At 41.5% G+C, this 13,418-nt stretch overlaps 2 protein-coding genes across 8 annotated transcripts in view; one reads left to right on the forward strand and one right to left on the reverse strand.

Moving 5' to 3' along the window:
• The window catches only part of TCHP (trichoplein keratin filament binding), a 41,056-nt gene extending 39,346 nt beyond the window's left edge, over window positions 1-1,710 (forward strand). Inside the window, exon 13 of the mRNA XM_088467884.1 lies at window positions 268-1,710. Coding sequence (XP_088324010.1) covers window positions 268-300 — 33 coding nt within the window. The 3' untranslated portion in view covers window positions 301-1,710. The remainder of the gene's footprint in view (window positions 1-267) is intronic.
• The window catches only part of GIT2 (GIT ArfGAP 2), an 88,430-nt gene continuing 76,637 nt past the window's right edge, over window positions 1,626-13,418 (reverse strand). For 3 of the 7 annotated variants that reach the window (XM_088467881.1, XM_088467877.1, XM_088467878.1), the window contains 3 exons: window positions 10,350-10,475; window positions 6,488-6,551; window positions 1,626-5,332 (listed from right to left, as the gene is read on the reverse strand). In XM_088467881.1, the coding sequence (XP_088324007.1) occupies window positions 5,120-5,332; window positions 6,488-6,551; window positions 10,350-10,475 (403 nt within the window). In that variant the 3' untranslated portion in view covers window positions 1,626-5,119. Of the gene's footprint in view, window positions 5,333-6,487; window positions 6,552-10,320; window positions 10,476-13,418 lie in introns of all 7 variants that reach the window. The other 4 variants (XM_088467882.1, XM_088467883.1, XM_088467880.1 and 1 more) reach the window with 2 other exon arrangements.

Below are 13,418 nucleotides of genomic sequence, written 5' to 3' on the forward strand. Positions count from 1 at the left end.
TTTCCCATTAAGAGGTGGTTTGTTGGGACCCACGCTATACATAGACACTGCAGGATTTGCTGACAATACATGTTGTGCTCTAGTAGTTCTAGGAAATGGACTACTTTACACTGTGTAACTGATACTCCCAAACAGAAGCAGCACAAATTCTTCCTGATCAACATAATGACTGAGGCGTTAGCTGGTCCAGCAACAGAAGTGTGACTTTAATACTGTGTATTGATGCAAAGAAGCATAACCAAAATATATATACACACTGTTTTTCAGGTGTTTACCCGGCCAAGACCTGCTTGGTTATGACCAAGGTGATGGTAAATGAAAGTCAGTTCCCAGTCTTTGGCGCTTGTTACCATCCGGAAGAAAAGTCTATGTCACACTTCCTTTTAGCATTCCAATGTAAATAGACTTATTTGTAAATTTGCTTTTTTTATGGTGTATATAACTTTCATTCTAAAAGATTACGAAATATTGATATAGGAGGTGTACATGAAAATATCTGTCTGGGCACATGCTGCCACCTTGTGGAGATAAAGCAAATTTGTATTTCCACTTAAATAAATAACCCCAGTATCGTGGAGAAGTAATCTTAAACGGGATAGGGTCAAAATGCCGACTGCCAGGAAGTCGTCTAAATACTGACATGGGACTAAAGACAGGCATTGAAATCCCCACACCGGAATCTGTACAGACTGCTTCCCAAACTAAGGTAAGCTGGACAGTGTTAGCATTTAGCCGTGGGGGAGGGTTAGGGACCCCTGGGGGCACTTAGGGTTAGGCACCACTCCGGGACGGTTAGGGTACTTACCAGCCCCAGTTGGGATCTTCAGCTTGTGGCGTCAGGATGTAGTTGAATATGAAAACAAGGAAGTGAGACTCGCACAGGACCAGTATAATGATATCGGATCCACAAGAAAACCCGATTAAACAGATATAATATCTACCTGGATGTAGTCAGATGGCTTCCCGGCCATCGGCATTTCATACCCAACCCTCTTAAACATGTATAGTTGACAATGCATTACTGTTTTCGGTGAAAGAGTAGCAGGCAAATACTGGAAGCCGTGTGTTTATCATATGTAATCAGTCATCTACAAATTGTTTGTGATTTTGTTGAATTTTAGAGGTATGTTATTGCATAATTGTGGTGGTAGACATTTTGGATTCCTAAAATAGTCTTACTAGAAAACTGTAATTAATCATATTACTACAATATTTGGCCAGTTCTAGAACTTCAACAGGTCCCTCTTTTTAGCCAATTTCCCCTACATCAACTCTATCCACCCTGAACACACACCCACCTCACAGGTTAGCGTGCTTTTTTGGGTGAGCCTGTGGAGTCTCTGTGAATAACTTTCATTCGCACAAGGGTGATAAATACAGTGGATCTCTGTACTTTACCTAAATTAATGCTTCATTCACAGCTGTGGTATTTTGATGAAGGTTTGATGCACTTGTTTGTGTAAAAAACATTCTGTTTTATCGGAATTAAATTGCAATGGATTTGTTACAAACTCCTGTCTTAAATTCCTGCTTTGCTGTTAATATACCCTGTCTTGTCTTATTATGGTGTTTATCCATTGCACTTCCCAACTGTACATTCAAAGGCCACAAACTGGGGAAAGAAGTCACTTTGAAAACAGTTTATTGCACGGCTAGAAGTTGAAAATAAAACCCTAAGGTAAAATTCACAAGTAAATAATGTATACAATATCCATTAAAAGTATATTTCAATAATACCACATAAATACTGATTGCAAAAGGCATTTACATTGTCCTATGCCTTTAAGTGTATTACGAAGAACCTTAAAAATGAGAAGTCCAATTCAGTCTTACTAGGTAAGTTTACTGGTTGCCCTGTTAGTAACCAAAGCAATTACACATCTAAAAAAATAAATTCAATATTTAGATGTGTATGACACTTCATATGTTTTGGCACTGGAGGTAATTTTAACAATGCTAGTGGTCATAGTACATAGTAGAAAACTTTCCTATTCAAACACACATGGGGTAGGGGAAGAGAAAAGTGCCAATACTGTTTAATTGTGCGGTTTCGAGAAGGAAATGACCAGCAGAGGATGCTGATATGGCAATAGTCCAGAGGATCCTGTCAGACAGCAAATATTGGTTATTTAAGATTTATCACAGTGGTTAGATATCACGTACCTTTCTTATTGTCATTGGTACGATGTCAGTTACTGCAAAATGGGTTACCTAATGACATGTCTGTCACCCTGCACGACCGAATGAAACTAAGTAGATTGTGCGATCACTAACCTCTTTTTGTACCAACTGGGAAGAACTAATAAACACAGTTAATTAAGGGGGTACATCTACTATAGTGAGTTTTTGGAAGTGGAGATGTTGCCCATAGCAACCAAACATTTAACTAGCACCTTCGAGAAGATAATAGCTAGAATCTGATTGGTTGCTATGGGCAACATCTCCACTTCTAAAAACTCACTTTAGTAATTTACCCTGAAGTGTGCAGTGAATTCTACCTCATAAAACTAGGCAGTTGTCCCAGGGCTACCTGATAGCTGTAGATACCAAGCCTGGGCAACCTGTAGCTCTCTAGATGTGTGTCCCAACAATAAAAAACTCAAATAGTTTGGACACGGCAGCTTATGCTGAAAAATGCATATTGGGCTCTAGTGGTTTTAGGATTTGAAGTACTTTCCACTTGGCATAGTGTTTATTCCTAAGGCAGCCAGTATACTTTGCCGAATGTCTGGCAGAGCAGAATGTGTAGGGTCTTATACTTTCACAGCACCGGAAGAGGTACAGGTTGTCCAGGCCTTTACCATAGGAGACACTGCTCGTGATAAGCAGGTGACATGCTGCACAGGAGTTATCCTCACAGTAAGCTAGGAGAACACTGCCTATGAGAAGCTTCTACAAAGAAGGGGAACTTACTAGTGGTCTGTGTATGTCAGTTATTAAAGCACTTCAATTCCATCTAATACCTTATGTAACACCCCATGTAAGTCAGTGGTTCTCAAACTTGGTCCTCTGGACCCCACACAGTTCACATTTTACAGGTCACCCAGCAGGTGCACAGGTGTATTCATTACTCACCAACACATTGTAAAAGATCTACAGGTGGAGCTAATTATTTCACTTTCAATTCTGTGAGAAGACCTGGAAAACATGCACTGTTTAGGGCCTTAGGACAGCGTTTGAGAACCTGTGTTCTAAGTCATTAACACTGTTTAAGACACCGCCTCTTTCTTACAAGTTTTCTTCCTTAAAGTAGATACTAGTGGTATAAGAGACTGTGGCTCCAACATTTATACGTTCCCACACCAAGAGTTATTAAAAGAAAATTTGAAGGAATGATGTCACATATTATATGCTACCAGAGCTGGGAGATGCCTCAGAACACAATTACACATTCAATTTCACTTATGTAAACACTTTCTCCTTCAGCCATATAAGGGGCACAGACTACCTGCATGCCAGGGTTTAGATGAAGATTGTAGGCTTATTCTAACACTCTACCTAACCCTCTTTTGTTGCTATTGGGGGAGACTTTAATAGTCTTTTCCAACCAAACATTTCTTATTTAAAAAACAAAACAAAAAAGTTGCTATAAAAAAAAAAAAAAAGAAACTTACATTATCAGAGTATATTACCGAAAAGTAATAAACTATTCTAAAGTATAGTGTTGCCCTATGTGCATGAGAGGACTGTATGTCCCGTGGTTAGCAGGGAAGCACATGGCCACCCATTTGGTCAGTACATATTAAGTCGAAGACTGATTTTGAAAAGATGTAAACAAATAACCATATTAAAAAAAAAATGGTTGTGTCTTCAAATATTGCAGATGAATCCTCCCAGGCATGACATGCACCCATTAATTGTTCATAATACTAATAACCTTTCTGCGCATGCAAAATCTATTGTGTACTACTTCACAAAAGGTTATGCTCATATCCTTTCGCTTGCCAACAGCCCATGGTGTCACCATACAGGTACAAGGTGGAAGCTAATGGATTCTCCAGACCTTGATTCAATTACAGCAAAACTGGAAGCTTTGATATCCTCTAGTACAGTAGAACAATAAATGGAAGTCACCATCTCCCCACAACATCTAGCCCAGCTTGCAAATTGTAGCAGCCCTGTTACTGGCAACTATTCACCCCTGCATACCATGGCTGGAGAATGGTACTTCATGGCATCACGCACATGGCTGAAGGTAGTATTCTCTTCCAAGATATGCAGGACTCTGCTACCAACAATCTATATATTCCTGATGATTCAGTACATATAACATAATAAGTATACAATAATGCTGGCTCTCTTAACATATCAAACAAGTCCATTGAAATGGTTAATATAGTACTGCTGCAGATGTAAAACAAAGCTTGTGTGGAAGTGTAGTTGGAATCTGTATATGAACAGGCACTTAGATTTTTATTTATGACAGCAATCTGAATTAGTCAGTGTTTTAGGGTGTTCCTTCTACAATAAACCATCTGCGCTCTACACTTTACATCACATACACCCCCCTATCACCCAAAAAAACCATTGGCTTGTTATAGCTTAATTTCACTTTAAAAATGATATATGTAAGATTACCAAGTGTAAACACCACAGAGACTGTATTTTTGCTTACACTGTGCAAACGCCTTATTACATGTTATGGAGGAACACTATTGTATTATAAACACTTTCATGACAGCTGGACCAGCCACTGAAGAGCCCGGGATGGCTGGACCCTTTTGAAAGCTAATTATCTGTATTTTTCACAATATCCAAGTTAAGGATCAAATGTACGAATTGTAATAAAAATAGGCTCACATAATGCAGTCCAAAAACTCCAGCAATATTGGACATAAAATAATTTGTTATGTTTAAAAACGCACACGGATTTTAAGGAAAAAAACTAAATAAAATGAAAGTTGAACAGAACAGATGCAGATGTTGCACAATGATCAGGCTTACATATAAGGCAGTGGGTTAACTTTAAATACAGTCCAAAAAAAACACTTAGAAGTAAAACATGCAAATAGTAATACTGATAGTTTTAAGATGAACCTGCCTCTTTATAAAATAATACCATGTCAATCCAAAACGTCAAATCAAGCCACCTGTAGGTACAATAAAAGGCTAATGTCACTTAATTGGTATTTTCTTTGGTTGTGATGGTGACCAACTGCTTGGCAGCCTTGGCAATATCATAGGCACACTGTATGACTTGTTGTGTCACCAGCTGAATGTCGGTGCTTGGAATGGATTCTACAGACAGTGTCTTTTTACACTCTGTTTGAAGTCGATAAGCACTAGATGTAAGAAGTCTCAGCGATGTCCTCACCATGTCCGACTTTGGTTTCTAAGGAGGCATAAATGAGCACAGCTTCAGAAAGGGTCATCATGGAATAGGTACATTCTTTGCAGTGATCTCTATTACTCCAGTATCAATACTAAGGCCACCGCAGAACAGTAACAGAATTTGTGGGAGGTTGAACTCAATACCAGAGTGTAATTTGTATACTTTTTTTTTTTTAATCTCAATTTAGGAATAAGTCAATTAGTATTCTGTGTCACCTGAGCTCTGTTGCTGCATGATTCTATTCACAATGTGACAAATCTGAGTGTTAATGATTCCTAATCCAAATTCTATTAACTAAAGCTGGCCATATACCAGACCAACTTTCGTCAAACTAGTTGGCTGGTTGGAATGATAATCGGGTAATGTATGGAAGCAAATGACAATCAGCGATTTGCTCCCAAACACCAGAAAACACGAACAAAAGGACGTTCAGGCAAGTTGGCTACATCTGTTTGATTTAAACAACTTGTCTGAACAGCAGCTTTCGTCCGTTTTCTGGCGTTTGGGAGCAATTTGCTGATTGTCATTTACTGCCATACATTACCCGATTATCATTCCAACCAGCCAACTAGTTGGAGGAAAGTTGGTCTGGTGTATGGCCAGCTTTAGAAAAGAGTTTTTGACATTGGGATAATGAGCCGAGATCTATAGCTGACATTTAGCTTGCTGTTCTGTTGAGCTATTCTGGAGGTTTACTTTAAACCAGGTTTCTGCATTTAGAATGCTAAATATACTTCAAGGTTTAGCACATTGTAGTGTGACAGGGACCTGGCGTTTACAGTGCCTGAAATGTGCCGTCAATAGCAGGGAATGATGACTGCAGAGAGCACCTGACACCGCTGGTATGCTACATTCTGAGCAGAGTGCGGATGCCAAATGCTGTTACATATTTACTTGTGAACAAATGGTAAATAATGGTTCTCAATGCACGAGTTCTGTCCATGTTTCATTTAAGTTGCATAGAACAATTCAGTAAAAATGTTTTTAAAAAGGGAAGATTGGACCTTCCATGAACAATCCTCAGCATAAGACACCTGTGAGCTATACTGGGTCATAATAATTACCAATTTATTAATTCATACGAGTAATTTTACATGTCACATGCCGTGGCTCTTCCCTACACAGGATCACCAACAAGGACATTGCACAGCTTACCTTTGGGAACAGGGCTGCCATTTCTGTCACTGCAACATGTATTCTTTCTGAGCATGGTGTATAGCTGCAAAGGGCAAAGAACAGAAGATATATAAGCCAGGCTGCATCATATGTATATTCATCTAGGAAGGAGAAATCATATGGAGTGGGAAGAAGTGGCCTATTTAGGTGGCTATCAAGCACCGATTCTTCTACCCAAATCCTAGAGATCAGAATGGCTCATTAGCGCTGCAAAGTAGCGAGGCTGTGTGTACTGACCAGTGGGGGGCATCACCAAACATTCATGGGCAAAGGCCGCAAATAACAGAAGGGAAATAGAGAAGTGACTGCGTACAGGCGTTAAATAAGAAGGGGGTATGTGGCTGGTGGCTAAGGATCAATTAGAGTTATCAACTCTGCAGCCTAGGAGTTAATAGGAGCTTTCCACCTGTTCCCAAAGGTTATTAGAGGGAGAATTCCGAACACAAAGTATTCATCAGACACAAGTCTTCCTAGTCACTCATTTAGAGTGAGCTGTGCAGCAGGGACGTTCAGTCAGGAAGCAGAGCCTCCCCTGTCATACTCCTGAGATTTGATATAAAAATGATTAGATATAATACAAAGAAGATATTTACAACTTATAAACATCTTTTGTTTATTATAATCATTTTATAGTAAAAACTCACCAGCTTTGTGGAGTTCCCAAGGACTGCAGGGTGAAGAGAGATGAGGCAGCAACAGCTCAGCCTCACTTCTGTATAGTCAGACACTGCTTGCAGAGCCACACTACGGACAGTAAGCTGCACAGAGAGAGAGCCAATAGAGGCATGCCTCTTAGTATGGGGGGCGTGCCTTGAGCACGGATGGACACCTTGGATGTGTTATGTGACCAGAAAGTGCACTGCAGTGTTTAGATATCGGAGCTCGGCAACAATAGAAGGCACATCAATGGACACTGAAGCTTAGTGTAGAAGAGTTACAGTGAGTAGGGGGTGAGACAGGCTCCCAGCACTCAGACCCATCTCCATGTGTGCCTTCCCCAGCCATTGACCTCACCGCACATCACTGCTGTGCACAGACATTTACACCATACCTTCAGGCTGGTTTCCATGTCTGTGCACTACATGAGTGAGTAGGAAGTTTGTCTGATAAGTACTTTATTTTGGATATTCTCACCTTAATAATAGTGTTGAATGGTGTAGAAATATTCTTTGAATATATATTTATATAGACCATAGTGTCAATTTCTTTATATAGGCGTTAATGCCTTCTCGCCATGGGACCTTCATTTATTTAATACATAGAGGTGGATTCAATTAGCTGTGAGTGGGCTGTCTACGTGAGTGTGTACATATGCCGCACTTATAGTAGCCCTGATATTACTTACAGCACCATAGGGCTACATAACTATCTGAGATAGGGTGAGTTGATGTGGTTGCCGTTGCAATGGCACCATACGGCTACAGACAACAATCTCAGATATCAGGGTGAGTTGATGTACCGTTGCAATGGCACGTTGTGGGGCTCGCGGCTACTGATTTTGCCCCTAATTTTACATTAAAAATAATAATAAATCTTTTACCAAGATGGACACCATTCATAAAGTGACAACTTTCCACTTGCTGACCTGAACACTGGCAAAAGCTTGATATATGCTATGATGCTAGACATTCTGAAATGTAATGGCGGCTATGACTAGGTATCTAACCGGCTGTTCCTGCAAAGCAGAAACTAGGATCTGCCTAACAATCTGCATTGTGCTGGTAATGTTGCCTCTACTATGCATATAAGAGATGTATACAGGTGCCTTTAGCTCTCCCAGATGTGTGCTAACCAGACCAAATTCAGGAACAAGGATTAATGGCATTTGTGTGTCCAATAAGGAATAGCTACATGATTAATAAAAGTACCTACAATATTATGTTATTCAAAATGAAAATATTTGTATTTCCAAGTTAATTCAGGAAAGATATTATGTTGGGTTGATTGTTTTGTTACAATGCCCTTTACCATTAGTTTGCATAGAGATATTTAAGCTCACACTGGAGATCATATACCAGCAATAACACGCAGGCTGCATGAATTCTAGGTACTCTCCAGAATAATAGTAGCAAAGCAAACCGAATTAACACAATTTCAAATGATAAAATTCAAGTATTTAAGGAATCAACACAGGTGACACAAACCTAAAAACTGTACAAGCGTCTGAGTAAATGCAAACACTGCACACACAAACAAGCAGTGTTAGTCAAGCCTAATACCACCAGAGACAAATAACATGAAGCACTCCAGCTATTGTTGAACTATATATCATCAGCCATGTACTGATTGCCTCTGAGGGGTAATCCTTTAACAGCTAGAGTGCTAGATGTTTCTAGGTCTTGCAGTAGTCAAATCCAAAATGCATTCCATTAATTGGTGAAAAGCAAGTGGCATACAATATACTGAGATCACAGAACACCACACATATTAAGCAAATGATGAACCTTCTATAAACAGACATAATCATGTGATTTGTGCTGTTTATTTTATACAGACTGTTTGGAATTTGTAAACGACGTCATTTTCTTAGATTCAATCTTCTAAGAAAGCCAATCAGTAGAAAAACAAACAAAATTTGGACGCACTAATACAGTGATTCTCAAACTCTGTCCTCAGGACCCCACACAGGTCACGTTTTCCCGGTCACCCAGCAGGTGCACAGATGTATTCATTACTCTCAGACACATTTTAAGAGATCCACAGGTGGAGCTAATTATCTCACTTGTGAATCTGTGAGGAGACCTGGAAAACATGCACTGTTTGGGGTCCTGAGGACAGAGTTTGAGAACCTGTGCACTAATATATCCTTCTGCCTAAAGGGACTTACTTTTAGTAGAACAAAATGTGCACTGTTATGAAGCTGCACAGTCATGATTTGTATGTGAAGGAGAGATTTCTCCTTTGTACAAACCTGCAACCATATTGTGACTGGACTATGTGAGATACATTATGCAACACTATGGTCCCTGCATGTGTTTAGTAAATTTACTCAGGGATTACTGGACCGGAGCTTGCATCATGGAGAAGAAATGTGTTGGGCTGTGGTCAGTGCTTTACAAGGGAATAATAGCGGGAACTACCAAAAGGGTGTACACTGACACTAGGATTAAAGACATAAGAGACTACTGTATATAAAATAATGTAAAGCACTGCGTTCTAAGTTATCAGCCTGTGGGATTTAAAAATCTGAATCAAATGTGTTTTCTAGCACCAAGATCAGTTAAAAATGCACAAAAATTAAGTATATATAGTCATATTATAGGCCTTTGTAAATGGGGATGTGATTATGCCATGTTATTTTCTCAGCTTTGAAATATGCCTCAGTAATAATAATGAGGATAGTTTTACTAAGATAGTGCTTTTCTCGCAATAGGACTTCCCATTTCATAACGGAAGGGTTTCCAATTACTAACTACTATACATGTAGTGTATTATGCACCAAACAATGCATGATGGGAGACCTTCCAAACAGCAATTATGGAGTGTATTATGCCCCAGTCTGGACAACAGTTATTGACATGTAAGTGTTCATTAGAACATGACCACAGAGACAATATTATAATAGAAGGTCTAACATTCTTACTGCTAGTCTGGCAAACAAAGTTGCAATTTTGCTCCTGGCAATTATACAAATAAAAATGAAAAGCCTTTTCTGTAACGTTAGCAAACACATGCAGTGCTGCATTACATAAATCAAGAGAGAAAAGAATAATCTCTCTGGCAAATGTCTAATTAGATTACATCATCCAATGGGCATTACAGCTTGCAGCAAAGAGAGACAGGCAAAAACAAATAGAGAGAGGTCACTGTGCCTGGGAAACAGGGACAGAGGCTGGAGTACCAGGAGGTAGAGTCAGGCTGCTCGAGGGTCAATGGCTGCAGTGGGGCTTTCTCTGCCCAAGGAACCAATGTACTAAAACAGCCAAGGCTATGCCTCAGCCTGCGTACACTTTCACGTTCAAAGGCCCTGTGTCAGGATAAGCGTAGAACATAATAGGAAAAAGCAAATATAGAAAATATTTAGTGAAATGTTGGGAATATTCTTGTACAAGCAGACAATAAGGCAGTACACTGTGAAGCAGAAGAAAGCCGACAGCTCAGTACAGAATATCCTACACATCTGGGAAGTAACAGGTAGGATCTCTGCTATGATACTCGATACTGATGTGACATTCGATTTCCTGATTTAGACTGACAACATACAAACTTTTGTTGCGTTATGATTGAGAGACCATGTTCACAAATCTGTGTTATAACCTAAATAAAGAACAAGTGTGTATCAACAAGCTGCACATCTGTGTTATCTTATTATCAGTAGGCTATATCAGGGTTTCCCAAACTCTGACCTCAAGGCACCCTAACAGTCAGTCATGGTTTTAAAGGATATCCATGCTTGTGCAGAGATGGCATAATTGCACTGAATGAGGTACTATTTAAGTCACCTGTGCTTAAGCATGGTTATCCTTAACACCTGTACAGTTAGGGTGCCTTGAGGACAGAGTTTGGGAACCACTGAGCTATAACATCGTTCTTGGGTAAAGGCTCCCACAAACACTGCATACGTTTCATACATGGGGCGAGAGTGAAGTGCTTATATTCTTGATGTGATGATGACCTCTTCCTACATAATATACTGTTATATACCAGTGGTTCCAAACCTCAGGCCTCAAGTACCAACAAGTCATGTTTTGAGGATTTCTGTCTGTGGAAGCAGGTGGGATAATTACTGACCCAGCAAAATATACTAACCCCACCTGTGCATGATTAAAGATATCCACAAAACATGACCTGCTGGTGGTACTTGAGGACTGAAGTTGAATACTGCAGCTATATACAATATAGATGAGCATACATTGTCTGCACCGATACTGACCCTCACCATGGTACATTTTGCTCTGTCTCTCTCTGCTCACTGTCCAAGTAATCTAAATGAGGCCACATAACTCTGGTATTCAAATATCTTTATAATCTACCGCAGTGAGAAATCATTCCTTATACAACATGGGATTTAATGTGGATACTGATACTGAATATAGAGGTAATTATATTACTACAGTCTCTATAACCAATATACATGAACATCCACCACCTCCTTAACTTAAGGCCAGAACCCTCAGAAAACAAGAGATATGGTAATAACTTACCTTTGTTATCTCTGTTTCTATGAAGTCCATAGGGTCCACAGGGCGACCTTGGGGTATAGCTGGATCCTGGATCCTCGGGCACCACGGAGTTAAAGCTTTTAGCTGCTCCCAGGATGCACTTGGGTCCAACCTCCCCTATACCCCGCCCCCGAGCCACAGGCACCTCAGTTGGTAAGCAGCCCAGGCCGGAGGAGGAGACGAAACAGAGAGAAGGAAGACTGGAACACACAAGAACCATACTCACAGAAATGGGAGACGGAAAACCGGTGACCAGTCACAGAGCCCATATGAAGCCAGGTGCGTCAGGGCGGGTGCCCTGTGGACCCTATGGACTTCGTAGAAACAGAGATAACAAAGGTAAGTTCTTACCATATCTCTTGTTTTCTACTTCAGGGTCCATAGGGGTCCACAGGGTGACCTTGGGGATGTCCCAAAGCAGTCCAACTAAGGGCGGGGACGCTCCTGTGCTGATAGGAGAACCCGGCGCCCAAAGGATGCATCCTGAGAGGCAAAGGTGTCAAACGCATAGAACCTCAAAAAGGTCTGAATGGAAGACCAGGTGGCCGCCTTACAGAGCTGAACAGCAGAGGCGCCACGACTAGCAGCCCAAGAAGGGCCCACGGACCGAGTGGAATGAGCCTTAACAGAGGCTGGAACAGGTAAACCCTCCTGCATATAAGCCTCAATAATAACAGAACGAAGCCAACGGGCTAGAGTCTGTTTGTTGGCAGGCCAACCCCTCTTGTGAAAACCAAAGAGGATAAACAAAGAATCCGACTTCCTCACAGAACTAGTCCGGTCCACATAAACCTGGAGTGCCCTTACAACGTCTAAGGAAGTCTCCCCAGCCGAAAGATCAGGTGACTGAAAGGCTGGTACAACAATTTCCTGATTAATGTGGAACCTGGAAACCACCTTAGGCAGGAAATCAGGACGAGTGCGAAGCACCGCTCTGTCCTGATGAAAAATCAGAAAAGGGGGACGACAAGAAAGCGCCCCCAAATCTGAAACCCTCCTGGCAGAAGCAATTGCCAAGAGGAAAACAGTTTTAAAAGTTAGCCACTTGAGCTCCACTGACTCCAAGGGCTCAAAAGGAGGACCCTGTAAGGCCCTAAGAACCACCGCCAAATCCCACGGGGCCACAGGTGGCACAAAGGGAGGCTGGATTCTCAAAACACCCTGGAAAAAGGTGTGTACGTCCGGCATAGCAGCGATCCTGCGCTGGAACCACACCGACAGACCAGACACGTGTACCTTCAGTGAAGAAAGACGTAATCCTAAGTCCAAACCGGACTGAAGGAAAGCCAGAATACGCGAAACTCGGAACACCTGGGGATCATAGTTTCTGGCCTCGCACCACTGAAAGTAAGTGTGCCACACTCTGTGATAGATCCTCGCGGAAGCAGGCTTGCGCGCCCTCAGCATGGTGGTAATAACGGAGCTAGAAAAGCCCCGAGACCTCAGGACGGCTGTCTCAAGAGCCACGCCGTCAAAGATAGTCGACCCAGATCCGGGTGAAGACAGGGCCCCTGAGACAACAGGTCCCGCCGTTGAGGTAGGAGGTACGGAGCGTCGATGGACAGGCTCCGCAGATCGGAGTACCACGGCCTTCTGGGCCACGCTGGGGCCACCAGGATCAGTGTGCCTCCATCCTGTTTGAACTTGCGCAGGACCCGAGGCAGCAGAGATATCGGAGGGAACAAGTAAGCCAGTTGAAACAGCCATTTCACCGACAGCGCGTCTATCAGACTTGCGCCTGCGTCCCT

This window comes from Taudactylus pleione, unplaced genomic scaffold (assembly GCF_031769625.1).
Source record: "Taudactylus pleione unplaced genomic scaffold, aTauple2 ptg000078l, whole genome shotgun sequence".
NCBI lineage: Eukaryota > Metazoa > Chordata > Amphibia > Anura > Myobatrachidae > Taudactylus > Taudactylus pleione.